The sequence below is a fragment of the Myiozetetes cayanensis genome, unplaced genomic scaffold (assembly GCF_022539395.1).
Source record: "Myiozetetes cayanensis isolate MyiCay16 unplaced genomic scaffold, myiCay2020 scf2-11, whole genome shotgun sequence".
NCBI lineage: Eukaryota > Metazoa > Chordata > Aves > Passeriformes > Tyrannidae > Myiozetetes > Myiozetetes cayanensis.
In genome coordinates, this window is record NW_026087411.1 from 72821287 (window position 1) to 72842144 (window position 20858).

Here is a 20858-nt window from a genome sequence, read left to right on the forward strand (position 1 = left end):
TAAAACACAGAAACCTAGTTGAATTCAGAGTCTGTAGAATTTAGGACATTCAAGCAAGGCTCATGCTGTTCAATTTTTAGTGTCAAAAATGTCAACATTAATTATAATGTGTTGAGAGCTTGACATCCTAATAAACAGGTGGAAAATAGGGTCGTTCAATTGTATTCTAGAACAAGACTCTATGTAGTTCATCTAGTATGTATTCATCCATGGATAGCTTGTTACAAAGACCGTACTTCATTGAATCTTCCATTTAAAATACAAAGGCATCTTGCAGCATTTTTCATAGTCACTGTTTAAGAATAGCTATTTGATTTATAATATTGTTTGTGGGGTTTTATCAGCTTCCAAAGAAATCCTGGCAGCAGGATTTCTACACTATAGGCTATTTGTGTAGATAAACTGAAGTTCCACCATCTCTGAAATCTTATGACATTAATTTTGTTCCATAATTAGAATAAGACATGGTAGATGTATTGCTGATGTGCAGCATGACTGAACTTTGTCTTGTCAAAACAATACTAGTAATACAGCATTTTTGTACTACAGAGGGTCCAATCACATTAGGAAGAGCTGAACAATTGATATTCTGGAAGTGGGTCATTAAGAAATGTGATGACATCACATAAACTTCTTGAACCAGAATATCTTGTAGGTGAGATAGAATCACAGAATATGCTGAGTTAGAAGGGACCCACAAGGATCATCGAGTCCAATCCTTAGCCCTGCACAGGCCATCCCCAAGAGTCACAAGTGTACCAATCTGAGAAAACACTCACCTCTTTTGTTCTGCTGTTATTACATAATGTTTGCATTTTGATAGCGTTCTGGTTTTGCAGTCACTCTACATGGTCACAAAGGTTAAAACCAAAACCAACCAAACAAATACAGTTACCAGGACAAAAGCTAAAAGTTAGAGAAAAGGTAATGAAATTACAATAGAAATTAAGTTACTATCATGAAACTCAGTCTGCTAAAACCAGCTACCACATGTTCACATATGAATCTGAGAATTTGTTCACAGCCTCCTAGAAACTAAAATGATTCCTAGCTTCACAGATAATTTCTTGAACGTGATGTTACTCTACTTATTCCTATAATGTGAACCCATGAATAGCTGGAATAAAGAAAATGGAAAAGAAAATAAGTCTAGCAACCTGCCTACTAAAGCTTTGAGATGAGATCTAGACAACTGATAGTATGAATAGCCTGGTTATAATTGGGTTATTTTGATTTTAAGGGCCATATGTTTTTTCCCTAGGCAAGATTCTGGCCAAAGATCATCTGTCTGTTAGAACACTGTACTGACCTTAAGATATATAAAGATAAGCAAGAGTTCAAAGCAAGTCTTTGGACTCTTTGGAGAAGTCCAAAGTAAGTAAGAGATTTCAGTTAAAGGTGAAAGCTAAAATGAAAAAGCCTGATAAGCTTTACCAAAGAGAGCTACATATTTAGCTGTACTGCAACCATGTTTCTTGGACACTTTCTTCTGAAACTAGGACTGATTCAGATAATTGCAGCTATTTCATCCTCTGGCAATTTGAAAGCTACACATGTGCTTCTGCAGTTACCAAATTGAGATGAGTCTGTGATTTAAAATCCTACTATCTGAAAATTATTGAGTCATATGATAGTATTCTGGACTAAAAAACCTGCTGCATCTTATAAACCTTGAACACAAATAAATGTTGTTTTATGTTGTTTGTTTTACTTGGGTTTTATGTTTTGTTTGGAAGGAGGTGGTTTTGTTGTTGGTTTTAGTGGGGGCTTTTTATTTGTTTGTGGGGTTTTTTTCCCCCTCATTAGGCAACTTTATTTCAAAACTTTCAGAAGAAAGATGGAAACATAAGAGTTAATTAGGTAAGCTGAAAATGTGTTTCCCTTTTGAAGCAACTGAACAGTCTGAAATGCTACAAAACAGAACAGCAAAAGCTGTTTTCAGTCACTTTGCTATTCACTCCAAGGTAGTGAATGTGGTTCATCACATTCGCAGAGATGATTTTTTTTTTACACCTAATCAGACAACTCACTAAAATTTTAAGTCCAGCTAAAGAAATGTTTAGTCACAATTCTCTTAGCAATGTTCAGAAATATTCAGAAATAATAACAATATTCATAAAATGGCAATAAATATGTAACAAAATCCTTATTTTTTCTAATTAGAGACAATTTTTTAACTTTTATTTAATAAAGAGTTCCAAGAGAATAAAGATGAAATTATATTGCAAATGAAGATGAAAGGATATTTATAGTCTGATGTAAAGTACACAATTTGTCTTGCATGTTGCAAATCTCAAACAGGTTGTATCTTCAGACAACTGAAAAAAGCCTCATGTTCACAAACTCTTTGACTCCTCACATGGGCTCACACCGTGGTATCTGCTGAAGAGGCAACACACCAAGGCACAGTCAGCCCAGGAAATTCCTATGGCATTCTGATGATAACTAGTAAGTTATCATCAAAACAGAGGTGTTGGAGAAGCCAAGAGGAGTCTTTGCTGTATCTCATACTGACAAACATGGAGGAATCAGTATTGGCTGCAGGTGATGGATTTTGGTATTTAGAGGCAAGAAGATCAAGGTAAAAAGTTGGATCATAATTCTGGGTGTCATGAAAACAGAATTTGACTTTGGCATTCCAAGGCTTGCTTAGAAGAATCTCAAGGATGTCACTTATGGAATGCAGTCACAGTTTTACAAATGCCAAAGCCCACCTGGACTGAATCCAGTGAGCACAGGAAAAGGCAACAAGAAAGGTTTCTACAGATATATCAACAACAAAAAGAAGACTAGGGAAATCATGGTATAATTGCAGAATGGAGGTGAAGAACTGATGGCATGTAGGACACAAAGAAGAAAGTACTCTGTATCTTCTTCAGTTTGGGTCTTTATGCATAAGGCTGGCCCTCAGATAAGTCAGGTCCCTGAGACCTGTGAAAAGTCTCGAGAAAAGAATACTTACCTTTCATGGCCAAGGATTGTGTCAGGGAACATTTAAATAAATTGTACATACATAAGTTGATAAGACTTGATGAGATGCACCTGCCGAGGATAAAGGAGATGATTTATGTCATTGTGGGGTCACTCTTGATAAAATCTTTGAAAGCTCATAGTGGCTTACAAAAATGCCTGAGGACTGGAAGAAAGCAAATGTCACTCCTCCCTTCGTGAAGCTCAATAAGCAGGATATGGAAAATTACAGGTTCATCAGCCTCATCTCCATCCCTTTGAAGAGGATGAAGAAAATCCTTGAAATCTTTTCCAAACATATTGAGGTCAAGAAGGTGCGTTAAAGTAGCATGGATTTACAGAAGGAAAATCATCTTTGGCCAACCTAATAGCCTTGGATGTTGCTTGTTTTTATTTAGCAGTGTTCTCAGCATTATGTCCCGTAACAGCCTCACTGACAAAGTGATTAAGTATGAACTAGATCAGCGAACAATAAGGTCTGTTGAAAACTGACTCATCTGTCATGGTGAAAGGGTTGTGAGCAGTGTCAGAAAGTCCAGCCACAGGCCAGTAACTAGAGGTGTATCCAAAAGGTCCATACTGGGTCTCATATTGTTTAATATCTTTATTAATTTTCTGTATGATGGGACAAAGTGTGTCCTCAGTAATTATGCACACTACATAGAGGAGGAGTGTTTGATAAAGTAGAAGTTTGTGCTGCCATTCAGAAGGCCTTCTTCAGGCTGGAGAGGTGGACTAACAGAACAGCATAAAGTTGAACTAAGGGAAATGCACCTGGGGAAGAATAAATCCATATACAAACCCAGGTTGGGAGTCAACCAACTAGATAGCAGCTTTGCAGAGCAGCACCTGAGGGTCCTGGTGGAAAGCAAACTGAACATGAGGCAGCAATCTGTCCTTTCAGGTAAGAAAACCAACAAAACTGTTGATTGAATTAGGAAGAACATTGCCAGCTGGTCAAAGGATGTGATCTTTCCCCTTCTGATGGGGCACATCTAGAGTGCTGGATCCAGTTCTGGGCTCCCAAGTAGAAGAGAGTCAGGTACTTAACAGAATATGGTCCCTAGTGAACAGCAACAAAGGTGATTAAAGATTGAGTGTCTGTCATAGAGGGAGAAGCTGGCTGAGACACCTGGGCCTCCTTAGCCTGGAGAAGAGAAAGCTCAACAACATCTGACAGGGAGAAGATGGAACCAGACTCTCAGTGGTGGCCAGAGGATAAGAGGCCGTTAGCAAAAACTGAAAAGCAATAAATAACTTACAAATTTGAGAAAAAATATATTCTTCACTGAAAGCATAATTGTACACTGGAAACAGAGAGGTTGGGGTGTCTCCATCCTTGGAAATATTTAAAACCTGAGTGGACAACATCCTGGACAAACTTCTCTAGTTGACCCTGCTTTGAATGGGGTCATTGTACTTGACAGTCTTCAGAAGGCTCGTCCATCAGGAGAAGACATTGGACTCAACAATTCAAAATCAAAATCATTCTGTGATACAATTCTTCTCTGATAAACCCACAGTTCAATTTTACTAATAACAAATTGGCATTTTTAACAAAGACATGAGTGCATAAAACAGCTTAGCAGATGTACATATCAGAATTTTCTGTTGATCTACTTGAGTCTAAATAGCCCAGATAGTTAGGGTGGTTAAAGCAGAAAGAGAATGACATGGTTACAGCTGTGTTAGGCTGCTTTCCACTCCCTGGGCTTAACAGTCAGTAGTCTTGTGCAAAACTCTCAAGAGACAACCTTTGGTATAAATCCATCATAAGGTTTGAACTTGTACCTTCCAAACCAAAGCATGACAAATTTGGTTTGTGACGGACAGTGTTGCCCAAGAATATAAAAAATAGCTCAAGCATTTACCAATCTTCAAAGTTTTTATGTAGGACTCCTACAATCATTGCAAAGAAGGGAACTCTAAGATTTTTCTATTATTTTTAGCTTGGACTAGATTTCCTAAATAGCTGGAAAGACTATACATTGTGTGATTAGGAAAGAAAGGCATTCTCTTGACTCTGAGAATTCCTGAAAGACAGATCTATGTGTAATTGCCAGTGTACATTTCAACATTTGGAAAAACTAAGTTCGATGACACAGAATATCATAGAAGGTATGTGGACATGATGGTCTATTCCCATACCCCAACCATGTAGGGAAAATTCCAGTAAGATGAGTCAGTGTAATAGCTCCTTTGGCGTTGATTTTATTATTTTTATTTTTTGATTATTCTATTGCTGCAGTGATTAGGATTTCAGGCAATGAACTAAAACAATATATTACTAGACTGGCAGTCGATCAGATCACTATCACTTCAAACATCATTTAAGAAGATCTACATTTTTTATTATTTATATAGCTCCATAGTTCATGGTGCTACATAGAACAAATCAAAGACAGATACCCTGCCCCCTAAGAGCTTACAGTCTAGGCAAGTACAAGAACAACAGGAGAAGATAACACAGGCAGGGGACAGAGAGGGGTAGTAAATAAAAAGAAAGACAATTAGATTACAGTCACATGAAAAGCTAATGTATTTATCTTGGTGGGTACAAACTGGGGAGATGAGGTGTTTGAGTAACTTTATTTTAAATTAGAACTATATTTAAAGAAAAGCTAGAAGAAAAGGGGTTTGAAAATAAATTTGATAGTACCAGAGATGCTTGCAGGAAGGCAGAGAGGCAAGACTGGAAAGGAAGGGAACAGGACACTATCATATTTCAGGTTGAAAAGCAATGATCTTATAAGTCAGACAAGCTAACCTCAGCGACCCTTTCCTTTCCCATACATCCTTGAAGTTATGCCAGAAAACACAATCGTTTCTGTACATCTCATTTTGCCTTAAATATTATGTCATTATATATTTGGGGCTGTATCAGACAAAATTTTGATTCCTCTGAAGGAGGAGTTTTGACACTTCTTTCAAAGTAGTCATATTTTTTGTTTATTTCAAAGTCATAATATTTTGTGTTTATTGATATGCATTTGGAGACTAAGTAAAGTTGTGTCTCAAGTATACCATACATATTTTTCTAATGTCCTCAATATAATAAAAATATTATTTGATAACATTATCTTTTACCTCTTTTTATGCCATTGCCTCTGCTCATGACTACTTTTCCCTGAAAATATTTTGATATTGTAGAGTATCAGGGCATTTCTCCTACTTTTATTTGAGGTTTTGGATTTTTGTGTGGGGTTTTTTTCTTTCATAAATTATGTTTTTTTCATGCTGAAATATTAGTTAGTGTGCTAGAACTAAACAGTGTTATTTTGGTTTTTGGAAACACTCTATGGATGAAATCAGGAAGGATTAATGCACAGAGCCTCAAGTGATATTAAAATGAAAGAAAAGGTTATTTCAAGTCCATACTGAATTCTTCAACTGAAAATTGAGATAGAAATTGAGACAAAAATTGAGATAAAACCTGCCAGATACTCCCTGGATATGTCTGTACTTATGTTTATGTGAAACGAGAATACTATGAAATGGCCTGCTGATGTCTATTATTGGACAAATCCTCATTTACTATAAAGCACCACAGATCTCTTGATTTCATCCAACTATTTGGTTCACAATTTTTGCTACCTGTCCTTCACAAATGTCATTTAACTTATCATTAAGATAAAAAGGGTATTGTAATTTTTTCTGTAATATCCACATAGTTATCTATTGCTATACAACCATGCTGAGCCAACCTGAAGATCTAAATTGTGTGTCTTGAGAATTCTTAAAGATTACAGCTCTCTATTTTCATTGAAGCAGACAAAGGGGGAAAAAGAAAAGTCTTTCTCAGTTTTTACCTCCAATTGTCATCCACCAGGTAGGACCATACAACTGAGTACAACTGCTTTAAAAGTCTTCTCTAGATTGACTTTCAAGGTCAAACAGAGAAACACCCATCTTCCTGTCCTGAGAAATCAGCAGACTAGTTAAGCTGTTACATGAAATCACACAAAGCAGTTACGTACAGATTCTGAATTTTCATGGACCAGATGCTAGCTTGATTTTAACTGGTGTAGTTCCATCAATTTTAATGGCAGCATAGAAATTTATACTACATGAGAATTCGGGAATTTGAAACTAGCCTTTCAGAGGCCTTTAAAACTGAGGAAGTTTTTTTCAGAACTGAGGACTTAGTTCATAGCAGTGAAAGGAAAATGAACTATTGGGTACAAAACTACCAGTAGTACTTTCTACTGCTTTGGGGGTCAGGTCTTTGTTAGTCAATTTTCTGTAAGTGTCTTCATAGAGAAATAATTACTAATGCACAACAAAGTAACAACATGACTTAATGTATGACTTTAAAAAAAACCCCAAACATTATTCTACTATGAATCTTTGAAGCCATGCATTTCTATTCTTGATCTTTAATACAAATCTCCAGTTACTTTGCATATATCCTTTAATAATGGAAGGCTGAAATTCTCACTAAAATCTTAATTAAGCCACACTACTTTTGTGATAGTAGTTTTTTTCCTTGGGGGACTTTGACCCAATAAAATATTTGGGACATATTCTGCATTCACACTTACTTTGGCTCACATAAAGCTTAATGAAAATTAGTCATGTCTATCAGGTTGAGAATAAAATCTTGCTTATTTCAACATCCTCAATGGAAAAAAGAAAGGTTTGTTTGAATATAATACAACATTTTATTACATGATTTTACAAATTTTATTGTAAATCATCAACCAAATGCAATAGCCAATTTTTTTTCCATTCCAAGCCATCATAATTAGGAGTTTTCATTGTGTTGTACGACAGTTACTCTTTCCCCTTTGTGTTTTAAAGAATTAACTTAAATATAAATTATGTAAGTATACTCATTTCCAGAATAATTGCTAGAGGTGTTTTTATCTTGTTTATACTTCAGACAAAGATAACCTGTTCTCTATTATCACATAAATGGGGATGAAACTCACAAATATGAGAATTTGCTTTCTCAGTCCCTGCTCACAATGGAAATGGCCAGCTCAATCTCTATGAAGATTTATGATAACTGGGTAGTAGACACAAACCTCCCATTTCCCCCAAATTTCATTATATAATTTCTACAATTTAAATGATATATCTTATACTCCTGTGTTATAAAGATGATGATAAGACTAAATTAGGTGCCAGTAAACAAACGATCTTATTACTCACCAGTGACTGATTATTTATAATAATTTCAATGTTTTGTTGTGGGTTTTTTTAATTAGTCAAATTAATTATTTTCCATGAAAAGACCACCTTCATAATCTTTTTCCATTGACATAACATTCCTACATAATCCATCCTACGCATTTCTAGTTGAAATACAAAAGATTTACAGTAGAAAGAGGTGCAAGATTCAGCATCTGTAGGGCAGTATTTCAAAATGTTATGTCCAGGAACTCACCACAGTCAGGACATATAAATTAGCTTTGAAGACAGCTAAGAGCCAGATCCTGCAAATTGTAGCACAATGTGCTGTAAAGGCTTGTCTCAGAAATCCCACCATAATCCCTTGCCACACATTGTCAGGATAGGGCACTAAGCTGAAGCTAAGTACCAGTACTGACACAAAGTACTGTACATACGTTGCTCAAATCACACAGCAAAACCAAAACAACTAAAACCGACATAAATTTAATGTTTTCTTTTCTTTTTTTTTTTTTCTTTTTTTTTTTTTTTTAATTTTGTGCATTGGATTCAAACGGCAAACTGAGTGCACTTCAATTTTTATCACAATGTGGTCAAGAGGTCTGTGTCTTTTACCATTTACACACAATTGTTCATGACAGCATGTTATCAGCTTAGTGGAAACCAAGGGTGTAGCATGGTAAGCAGTGGTGGTAGTGCACCTATTTTTTTATATTATATAACTTGAAAATATGTCTCTTCTAAGATTCCTTTTTCATGATAAAAATAGTTTTCACCAAACGTTGGTGGTGCGCACACACTACCACTCATGCTTGGCATCACACCCCTGACAGAAACACATGTTCTTATTTTGTTGATAAAAAGTATTACAAAAATTTCCATACAAAAACTATTTTCATAGAAATCTTGCATTTCCACAAATAAACCTGAACATTTTTTTTTTTTTTTGGAAAAAAAAAACTGCTCAAGAATTTTGTTCATTTAGTACTATGACTGTATTGAAAAATGCAGTCCTCCTTAAAGTTCTCGGCATTCACTTCTTTTAGGTGACCCATCCCACTCCCAACATTAGCAAGAATTGCACAGGCTCCATTGAGTTCAATTAGTAGCAGGAACAAGGGTTTCAAAACGCATTCAGGCTAAATTGCAAACCCTCTATGTATGAAATATACTGCTTCCCACCCCCTTCCCTCTTTTCACAATTATAGAAAAAAAATATTAATTGCTTATATCTAAAGATTGTAAGATACATCCCTTTGTACTAAGGAAACTTTCATTCATCTAAAAATTGGGTCAAAATTGTGGAAATATTTTTGTTGATTTTTTAGATCAAAGTTCTAACCCAGTTAAATTTAAGTTATTTTTTTTTATTTTAATTATTATTCATTTACTTAGTTCAGTGTCACAAAAAGTCTGGAAAAAGCAGGTGAGCATCCTCATATTTATCCTTTTATTCATGGGATTCATGTTTCTTCACTTTTAACATTTCTTCCATCCAGGAAGCTCATATCGCCTGTCCAGATGGTAGTTTCAGTATACCAGCAGTTACCAACTCTTCTATATTGGAAAGTTCAGAAGACCATATGGTTTCTTGTTCCACTACAGTTCTGAGATATTACTTTTACTAGACTCCTTCTGCGGTTTGTATGATCTTGGACAGTTATTCTCCATCTCCTGGCAACCGTTGAACTTCAAAAGGAACCTGTAACTTCTCACTTAGACTGCATTTGAAACCAACCACAAAACTCACATGGAACATTCATTCATTCAGAATGGTGGAAACCCATGACAAACAGTGTAACCCTGCATAAATTGGTTGATCCATGATGCTTGTGATTCGAGTCTGGCCATTGCAACTGCTGAGATCACAGAGTCTCTAGTTCATAGACACAGCGGCATGAGGTAACTCATTTTATTTTGCACTTGTTGCATATTTCCACAGGAAACATTCTCGCAAGGTTGTTTGGAAAAAAGACGACAGTTTGTGCTTGGGGTATTTGGCTTCCCAGCTCTATGCCATGGTTTCTTTACCTGGCAACCTTCTATCGTTAAACGTGTGCATGTTGATAACTTCTTCTGTTTTCACAATAACAGGGGCCTGTGGCTTGTGTTTTAATCGACGCTGACACTTCAGAGACATCCTTAGCTCCTCTACCATGGCACTACAGAAGGACCTCTACAGAGGGAAATAGAGGAACAAGAAAAAAAAAAAAAACAACGAGCTGTAAGAAATGTCTAACTGCAATGTCTAGTAGCAGATTCACTGTATTGGCACAGCTTTGTCAGGCCTGTAAGTTTCCTTTGTCTCAACCTGAAGCTCAAAGCAAATTGTTGTCTTTAAATATGCATCACATAACAATAAAAATTACTTATAAAGCTGTGATGACTCAGTGTAAAAATCACTTTATCTCTACAATTATTTATCTGGCAGCTACTGACTATGGATGCATATGATACATAGAAATATTTCAAGCAGATTTTCTGTCAACATAGGTTGGCCTTAAAGTACAGCATGTGAATGTAATGTGTATATAAGGTGTTCAGTAAAATCTCCTTGGCCGTGTTTCAAAATAATAACTTCATTTCTATATGATTTAAGTAAGTGTTCCTCAACAAAACAACAAGCTTTAGTATAAGAAGTTTACCTAAATTCTTCTTTAAATACTGTTAACATTCAAATCCATTACTAAAAACTAATACCTATGCCATTATTTTAAATATCTTCTGTATATAAACACTTTCCCCACCACTGATTACCATTGTGGGGTACGAGTTAGCAAAAGAAAAAAAAATCGTTGACCTTTATGAAAAGCATATTATTAGAAAAACAGTTTATTAACGTTTCCATCAAAAGCTAGATCCTAGAAGCCCTTTTTCCATTTTACAGTGCAAGAAATTTGAAAAGTAAAGTAAATCCTCAATATTGTCTCAGTCTGACTGAATTCTCAACTGCTAATAGTGTGCTGAACAATGAGCCTTGCCTTAGTGTGAAAATTGGAGCATGGATGAAATATGGAAGTATAAAAGAGGAGTCTTAGTTTTGAGAATTAATCAGTTGTACCATATACTTTTGTTTAAATGTTTTTCAGCTAATGAAGAAATATACTAACTAAATAACACATCTCAGAAGGTGACATGTTATGCCAAGCCTCTGACAATTACTCTCATCCAAACCAAATTTGAGGTATAATTTATGACTTTGCATTTTTCTCTGTTAATAGCAAATCTCCAGGTCAGGGAGATGATCTGGAAAAAAAGACAAATGAACAAACAAAAACCAGACAAATAAGGAAAAAAAACAATAAAACAACAACAAAAAGAGAAAGCACCTAGAATTATTATAACTATCTCTTGACCATTGTTTGATTTTGTGTTATTTGTGGTAGCAAATATATAATTGTCTAATTTATCTCTCAAATATGAACTCTGCTTCATTTCTGAACTGCTATATCACCATTATTCATACAAACCTAGAGTTTGGAGATTAGATCCAGAAAACATTTAAGCATCTCACCCCACCTGGTTCTTTGGGAACCTAAATTGAAGCTGTGTTTATAAAAGTCTACATTTAGCTTCCAACCTCCAGGGCTGGAAGCACTCTGAGCCGTAGAGACACTCAGTTTTCCACAATAAACTTTATAGATATGACATTTGGCAATAGTAGAAATTCTGCTAAACACATTAGTCCTTTACTTAGTCCTGGATCTTATCAGAATTCACACTAAAGTTCTCCATGCATGGTCATCAATCCAATAGGTATGCTCTGAAAGGACCTAACAATTCACATTCCTTAAAAAATATGGCAACAGCTGAAGTAGGACATGTGGCAGATATTACACCGTTCTTCTGTGCAGCCAGTCATCAGCTGGAGCATTAGAGCTGAATGTGACAGACATTTGAGAGTGTCAATTTAATAGTATCTGCTAGAGGAGATTTAAAGCTTCACTGTCTCAGTAAACAGCTGAGACAGACCATTCCAAGGTAAAAACACTTGCAGTTTCTGCCTGCTGATCCTGTTCCACTTTGCATGGAAGCAGTTAACAGAGGGAAAGTGAGTGAGGGAGGGAAAACATGGGCTGTTCAATAGATTAGGGTTGAGAGCACACAGTGGCAGAGGAAAAACTTCAGCAGTAATTCCTGTTTCAGTGAGGATTTTTACATAAAATTCTGATTTGTGCAGAAGAATGTAAGCATGAATTGTCTTAGTCATGGGTTACCTTAATTCATCAAATCCAAAAAAAATGCCTTCTTCCTTAATCCTTTGCATGAATAAGGGAACAGGCAGGTAGGAAGGAAAAGGCAACCTTACCCTGGCTGTGATACTCTTCTTTTGACACATTCCTTTCTCCTACTGAGTTTGAAACAAAGCAATGATACCTACTTAACTTACAATACAAAGAGTTTAGCCACCTACAACTAAGAAGAGTTTAAGCTGTGAGTCCAAAGGAGAGGAAGGTATATCTCTTTGGTTCAGAGTGAAGTACAAGTCCTTCAAAGGCAAATATGTTAGACCTCCATGCATAAGGTATCTTTGCTGAGCACTGTGAAGAAAGCAGGAAACTGCACCTTCTTATTCAGCTACACTTTGAAAGAAAATATTCAATTGTCTTAGACCGTCTCATGTTTTTTTTTAAAGAAATTCTTGTTGCTTAACATCAAACATAATTATGATTATAAAACTGAAATCAATCTCAAAATCTTTCAAAAGGGCAAGATTTACTTTAGTATTCCCTATGTCTTACAGGCTAAATTGCTAAGGTTTTAACATCTTGGCATTTCCACTATGTGATGAGCCTAGTGTATAACTTGGGAATTTTGTAGGGAATCCATTAGGAAGTAAATGGTGCAACTCAGCACTATACCACTTCCAGCTGTTACATGGCTCTCACCTCTGGAATTAAAGACTGAAACATTCTGAGGAACAAAATCCATCTAATTTTAAAATGATGCATTGACACTGAACACCTTCAAGATTTCATCCCATGTCTTTTTTTGCCAAGACATCTAACAAGAGTGCCAAATTAAAATAAACGCTTTTTAACATGCATCAATCCACCAAAACCTTTGCAAAGATCTGTAAAGGGTATATAAATTTTTAGGTAATATCAATAGGAAAAGAATTACAATCAGTATCCAAGAGGTGAGATAATACATGTCAGCATTCTGAAATATGCTGAAAATGAGATCTCAAGAAACTTGACAACACATTTTATCTGAAAATTTTACCTGGATATGAAAACTCATTAAATGAGAAATGTTGGAATGAATGACAGGTTTTAAAAAGCAGATAACCCAATTTTGAGAGTTATTTTATATAGAAAATTCTCCCATTCTGTATTTTCAAAATATTGAACTTATCTGCACATATCGTAATAAAAATATTGTTACTGATTAAGAGAATTGTTACATATCTTCTATTTTTTCTTTGTTTCAAGTTTCACTCACTGAAATAGTCATGTATCATAAACAGAGATTATTTCAAGGCTATGAAAGAGTTCCTGAATGGGATCTTTATTCTTTGGGTTCTCTCTGAGAAATATAAGGAAGGGTTTTCACACACACACACAAAAATCATATTCAAAAAATGTTAGAAAGGATTACTTTATGCTTTACTTTTTTAATTGAAATTATGAATTGTTGCCTCATTTCAAGTCCAGTCTATATAGTCTTCATTTTCTGTATAGTGAAACCTTGTGTTCTTTCACTGTTAGGATACAACTTTTGGAACAATAAGGCATGAAAACAAGAAGTAGCTCCAGAATACTTTTTTTTTCCTTGTGACAAATAAAAGACATTTTCAGATATGAGTTTAGAAAATATAATCCAGTGTCTTGATCCTGAATCCAATTGACCAGTCAGATTGCTAGGGGAAAACAGCAAAGAGTTTATAGCACTTACAGGCTACATTTCAAAACTGTTGTCTGTCATGAAATTGAGCACTTTTAGTATATATTACAAGCCTTTCTCCACTTAATTCAAATAAAATAACCTTTTGCCCTCAACTTACCTTCCACACTGCAGTCATGTTACAAGAACATCAGTTATTATTGATTTTTCACTAACCCTTACAAAATCATAAGTTGTCTTTTCAACTGCTACCAGAAAGTAAATGCTGCCTCCAAGTCATCTTAGATATAATCAAATGGTAGAAGAGTTTAAGGACAGTATACAGCTCTCTAAACAATAGTGCAGTTAAGTGCATGTGTTTTGTTACAGCAAATCATAACGAAACATTACAAAAAAGAGTACAAAAGAAAATTTTAGTCAGAACTGTAGTTCTTAGCCTTCTAACACAAAACAATTTTGAAAAAGTTCATCTCCTTAAGATGAGTTAAAAAGTAACTAATACTTTTGAAGTTCTTTGCCACAGGTGACAGCTCACAATTCGTGTAGAATCAAGATGATAATTTTGTGAAATGTTACCACTGCTTGCAGTCTATTTAGACAGCTTGTGCATGGCTTTACTGTCAGAGAGAAAAAATATAATCTTTGCATATATGTATTAATACAAAAGGTAGGTAATACTCACACTGTTTTCATTATTTTGCTTTATAGGGATTTATAAAGGTAATCCAAAATCATATTAGCATTTCTTAGACACAGAATTATGAGACTAACACCACAGATTTTGTTTTTAACAGCCTAAAAGAGCAACAGAGACAGGAACAACATGCCTGTCCCATTCTAAACATTCTGATTTAAGTGATTAATAGTCAATATGTTTAAAATATAAAAATCTCCAATTGTTGGCTGATTTGTATTTTTCCCTTCTTTGATGTAGATAATATAAAGTTAAATGACAACATTCAATAGAAAGCTTTAAAATTTACTCAGAAATTCATTACTTCCAGTCTTGTGTGTCAGATATTATTTGAAGCTTTGTTCAATTACCTTAAAGTAGTAAAAGCAGTAATCCTGCATTGTTTTGTTATGGGCCGTTGTTCTAGCATCTAGCAGACATATCCATCAAACTGCTTCTTGTCATGAAGTTAGCTGAGACTGAGTGCACCTGGGTCAGGCCTACCATCACCCTCCCTCCTAACAATTTCCTGACTCCTATGCCACTCCTTCAGGGATTTTGAATATATATATATAGAAAATCTGTCAATCTTAAAACCTCTAGACAGGAAAACAAACCCTATCAAAATACTGACTTAGGATGACAAAGAAATGAACCATTAAAGGACAGAAAATAACCTCACAGAAAAAGTGAAATCATATATCACTGTAGCTGAAGCATAAGCATTTCAAAGAAGTTGAAGTGTACTTGTAATGATGAGCTTTTTAGGTTGCTTATTTATATACTTTAGATATGATTGTAATTGTACACATATATGTACATACTATAGATGTCTATACAGACAAAATATGGTTACATTAAAAATATTTTGCCACTGACTTTTCTGATGTAGTACATTTTCAACCCATAGCAAGTATAATGCACAAGTATGCTGCAGACCAAGTTCACAACAATCACCTGAAGATATCACCAATATATTCTCAATTTTGGACTTAGCAATTACTGCTTTTTTTGGTAGAAGTAGAATGAGCAATTTTAGGAAGTTATTTTCAGACCAAAATGTATGTGAGAATTCATTGCCTACTCAAATTAAGACAATAATATCAAACAAAAGAAAAATCTAAATTCCACAAATCAAACTGTGCTTTCACCATAGTATCTAGAAAGTCAAGACCAGTAGAGTAGTTCCAGTCAGCTTGATGAAGCGTGAGATGCTTTACTCTGTAACTGAGTGGAATGCTGTTTGTTTCAAAAACTTTTCTAGCTGTTTGATGGAGAGGATCAACAAAAGTCTGATGGGACTGACCTTTCCCATAACTAAACAACACTGAAACAATTTTCCACAGGCTGAAGTACTCACTGAGTTTTAGAATTATTTGATGAATATGTCATCCCTAGATGACATACGGGACCTCACTGCAGGTCAGAAAAAATTCTAGTTTTTATTGTAAGTGTCTCCCAGTGGGACAATAAAATTCCAGCTTGCCTTAAGTAAACTATCAATTGATTTTAAAAAATATCGTAAGTAAAAAAACAAACAAAAAAACCCCACCAAAACCAATTCAGCCCTCTCAAGCTTTAAAATTTATTTCCTGACAGAACAAAATGTACTCTGCTGGATGACAGGGACTTCTGGTAAAGCAATTCTGCATTAATTTAAAGCCTTCTAAAACTATTTAACCTGGTTTCCAGACTGAGTGCATCCTGACAGCTACACTATTTCCTGTAGCTGATGGGGAACTCCTATTAGTGCAGGAAGTTTTTTCCAAGTGGTTTTATTTAGCTCTGCCAGCAGCCTTTCTGGCCATAACACTGACCATGATGTTTTTCTGACTCACCTGTGGACCTAGGCTGGGGCAGAAGGGATTGCACTTGTGTGGTTCCACTCTTTCCTCTCAGAGAAATCCCAGAGGATGGCACAGGGCAATTGCTCATCAGCCCCGAGAGCTCTCTCTCATGCAGGATTCCACAAGGTTTCATCCTGTCATCTCTCCTTTCAACATGTATATGAGGCCACTGAGGAAATAATGAAATAATTTGGGCTGTGGTGTCATCGACACACAGATGATACACAGTCCTACTCTCTTGTCAGACCAGGATGGTGCAATCATTTTGAGCTTCCAATGCCTGGCTGAAGTAGGGGGGTGATGGCAGCTTAATCCCAGGGAGACAGGTGTTGTGTTGGACAGGTAAAGGCAAGCATTCAGAAGATATTATCTACCCTCATTGTTCAGTTCCACCTCTTCTGGAAGGGGCTTACAGTTTTGGATTTCTCCAGGTTAGGGTCTGGGTTTTCAAACCGAATCAGTGGCAGTAAGCGTTATTTGTCATTAATGTTTCAGTCAGTGGCGATGACTCTGCTTGTCACACCAGTCCAGATCTTCTTCCAGAACTCAGTACAGCAGTCTAGTGTCCCTGGGCAGTGGTTACACATGACTAGTAGGCATTTAATAAAGACAGAGAGCAATTAATAGTACTTCAGCCATGTAGATGCAGCTGAGAAAATAACAATATATGGTCCTGCCTATATGATTTAGAATGATATCCCTGCACTGTTAATGTTTCTTTATTTTGTGATCATACCTATGCAGGGTATTTCTCTGCCTTTCTGCAGAGAAGATCCTGGTTGCACTGAGATCTTGCACCCTCAGGCACTGGATATGAGAGTTCATTCACCTGTTGAATCATTTTTGATACTACATCTAAATTAATTCTATTTGCCCAAGGAATGTCAGGTTTGTTGACCACCAGGCATTGTGGAAGGATGATGATATGTAACTAATCCTTTGGAGTAAGGATCTATCTGGATAAAAATATTTTATATAGCATAATTTGAAAATAAATAGTTAATTTTACAGCAACATTTTAGAAAAATAAATACAACCTTTCTTACCTGAATTCTAAACAGCTTTTTTTTTTTTTTTTTAAAGTTTGCTCAGCTTAAGTCCACTGTAAATTATTCACTGTAAGAATTTTTATAGTTCAGTGGGACAGTATGAACTTAGTAAAAAATTTGGCATGGCCTCAAATCATATTGAACAGAGAGAGACTATTAGTATTAATTTAATGCCAAGGGTTTCCAGAGTTTTGGAAACATTATTATAGTCATATTGCACCACACAATATCAAAAGGTTTGGCATTCAGTTGCCTGTAATTACATGGTTTTATCTGTCAGTCTAGGGTAGTTTCTCAATCTAAAAGGCAGTAGGAAGTGCTTGTTGTTACTTTGTTGACATATAGAAGTCAAAGTAACTAAATCAGCTGAACTAAACTGCATTTACTACTACACTTAGCTGTAGCGTAACTGATCGACTTAAAAAAAGTTAATATTTTTATAATAAAATATTACATGGTAAGGTAATAGTTAGGGGGAAATAAGGAAAAAATATTAGAAAGATATGAATGTTCTGTAATCTGACATTTTTCCCTGAGAATGAAGAAGATATTTTTATCAGAGAAGCAAATAACTGTATAATGTGAATGTTTCTTCTTTCTACTGATAAAGAAAAATGAACTATATTTTCTATAAAATAAACAACATTTAGGGTTTTCCAGAATTTTTTATACAACTTAAAATTCTTGTCAAACATAAAATATTCCTTAACTCAGACCTGTAATTTAAGCTCTGACTTTTAAATATGTACAGAGCTGTAGTGAATCTCCTGTACTTGTGTACTTATGTAATAGTCAGCTTTACATACATTTCTAAATTTTCTGTTGTTTCTTAAATAATAACAAATTAAGATATTAAAAACATCTCAGAAAAAAGGGTCCATTACCAAACAGACATTTGTTAAGTTGCAATCAAAAATCAAAATAGAGTGGGTTTTTTTTTTTAGGGTTTTATTGCTTGTAAATTACTTTAATTGCTTTTAAAATGCTGCAGTTAGTAAATTGCTTTCTTCCACTTTTTCTGTGTTCATCCTTTTTTTTTTTTTTTACCTTCTTTTACAGGTAGTTGGGGAGGTGTGGGCTGTGGATCTGATTTTGGATTCTAGCGTCTGGGGGTTTTGTTTTGTTGGATTTTGTAGCAGTTCCTTCCCTTAGAAAATATCCTCTAATATATACTTACGTGGTTTCCAAGAGGGCATTTAATTAAAATTAATACCTCAACTTCAAGCAATCTGTACATTACCCACACACAAATTAACCATACAAGTTTATACATCCACATACAGTGATCAAGGGAGTACAGGATGATAGAAGTTCCCAATTTTCCAATTGCATATCTGCAGAATGCAATGTGCTAAAGTTGGAAAAACACTTCCTTTCATGAGCTGTTGCAGCTGCTGTTTTTCCCAGCCAAAATTAAAATTTTTTAGGTTAGTCCATTATAGAATGTGACACAAAAATACAGACTATATAACTGACTGTACATTGTATAAAAGTTAGTTGGGATATAAACCCCAAAGCTTTTACTCTGATTTGCCAAGAATGTCGACATTCTTTTGTTTCTCATAGCCTGAGGAACAGGCTTTTCAACTTTAAAATCTTTTGAACTTACCTCTCCCTGGAAAAAATAATCACTAGGCTGGGATTTATTTTGGGATTGTTCCAAAACTATTACAAATTACTGTCTCAAATTCAAAGGCTTTTGATTTTGAACTATTAAGAATATTTTTGAACTCCAACAAAACTGCAATAGCTTCTTTTTTTTTTTCATATGAAACTATGAAAATTTTGGTTTGCACTGGTGGTAAGATAACAAATAAAACAAAGATTGAAATACTGACTTTCTACCTATCTTGATGACTAAGAAGCATCACAATATTTCAGTACTTGTACAACTTCTTCCTGTAAGTCCTTTTCATGTAGGACAAGTTATATGTACGCTATTTGCTCACATCAATTCTAAAAAGAAGCATTGTAATGCATAGTGAATTAAACTTATCCTAGTGCAAATAGATTGTAGAAGAACCTTGGAAAATAAACTCATGTTACCATTTACACTAACTTCACGTAAACAAATTGAGAACAGTTAAATTGTATTTTAACAGAAGCAAAGCCAAGATGAGGTGTCAGCTGCTTATGGTTGCAGCACAACAGCTTTTTCAGCCTATCAGCTCTTGGCCCCTCCCTGGCTCCTGGGAATTGTGTGGACCACTACATTAATAAAGCCAGGTTTACAGGTAACTCCTCAAAACAATGCCACCTTCTCCAAAGAAACCCTTACCGGGATAGGTACAAGGACAACCATTTACAAGGCCAACAACAAGCAATGCTCTATATATTCTTGTCCCTGCCTTCAGCAATACTGTGAATTTCATCCTAAAGTTTTCAGCGCTGCACATGTCTATCACAAGGCTGGCACAGTAGTGTCTTATCACTGTGTGAAGGTGGTATGAAAATGGAAATAATCTCAGAGACGACTTAAAAAAACCCACACAAAACCAAAGGTCAATACATTCTTAAACTGAGAATCATCACTATATTGTACTAAATATTAATGGTCTTCAAGGTCAATGTTTTCCCTGGCCATTATGATAATAATATGAGCTATAAAAAACTAAATGTTTGAAATGGACATAAACCCATAATGCATTGAAGAACACCAATAAAGGAAAAAAAAAAAAAAGACATAGTAATTGTTTTAAATGGCTTCTTTTTCTAACCTTGCTTATTCCCTGCCCTCTGAGTGCCTGTTAAAATCAAGGAGCAGGTCATTCACCAGCAAAAGCAATTATAAAATGCAAATGACTGAGCATTTATTGTCGAGGCTGGCTAGATAAAAAAGGTCTGATAATAACATGTTTCCAAGCAGATGACATAATTAGATGTTTGTATCATAAACAATGGGAAATAATACAAGCCTTCAGCATTTTTAGAAAGGCTGCAATTAAACAATAGGTGAACACTGGGACATAAATTCTATTAAAAAGTAACAATTAAATTTCCCTCTCAGAAATTAGAAGGCACCATCTTGTGGTTGCTCTGCAAGAATGCAGTCAGGACAGCCTCTGACCTGCCATCTCCTCCTACCCATTCCCACTGTGCCAATTAGAATGGTAAAATTCTGCCACAGACAAAGACAGTGCTTTGTCATTCCCAGTATTTTCTCTGAAGGAAACAGTGAGACTATGTACTAGGCAAGACCAGCAGGGTTATCTAGTTCAAAATACACTCCAGGTTCTCACATTATTAAAATTTGTGTGAGGCAGAAAATTCAGAATTACTAGCAATCATAGCAAAACTACACAATTTCTCATAAGTTTAAGATCAAATACTACCATAACC

At 35.3% G+C, this 20858-nt stretch overlaps 1 protein-coding gene across 3 annotated transcripts in view; it reads right to left on the reverse strand.

Moving 5' to 3' along the window:
• Positions 1–5299: 5299 nt before the first annotated feature.
• The window catches only part of GRIK2 (glutamate ionotropic receptor kainate type subunit 2), a 363996-nt gene continuing 348437 nt past the window's right edge, over positions 5300–20858 (reverse strand). For 2 of the 3 annotated variants that reach the window (XM_050316538.1, XM_050316541.1), the window contains 2 exons: positions 16462–16639; positions 10128–10279 (listed from right to left, as the gene is read on the reverse strand). In XM_050316538.1, the coding sequence (XP_050172495.1) occupies positions 10266–10279; positions 16462–16639 (192 nt within the window). In that variant the 3' untranslated portion in view covers positions 10128–10265. Of the gene's footprint in view, positions 10280–16461; positions 16640–20858 lie in introns of all 3 variants that reach the window. The other variant, XM_050316539.1, reaches the window with a different exon arrangement.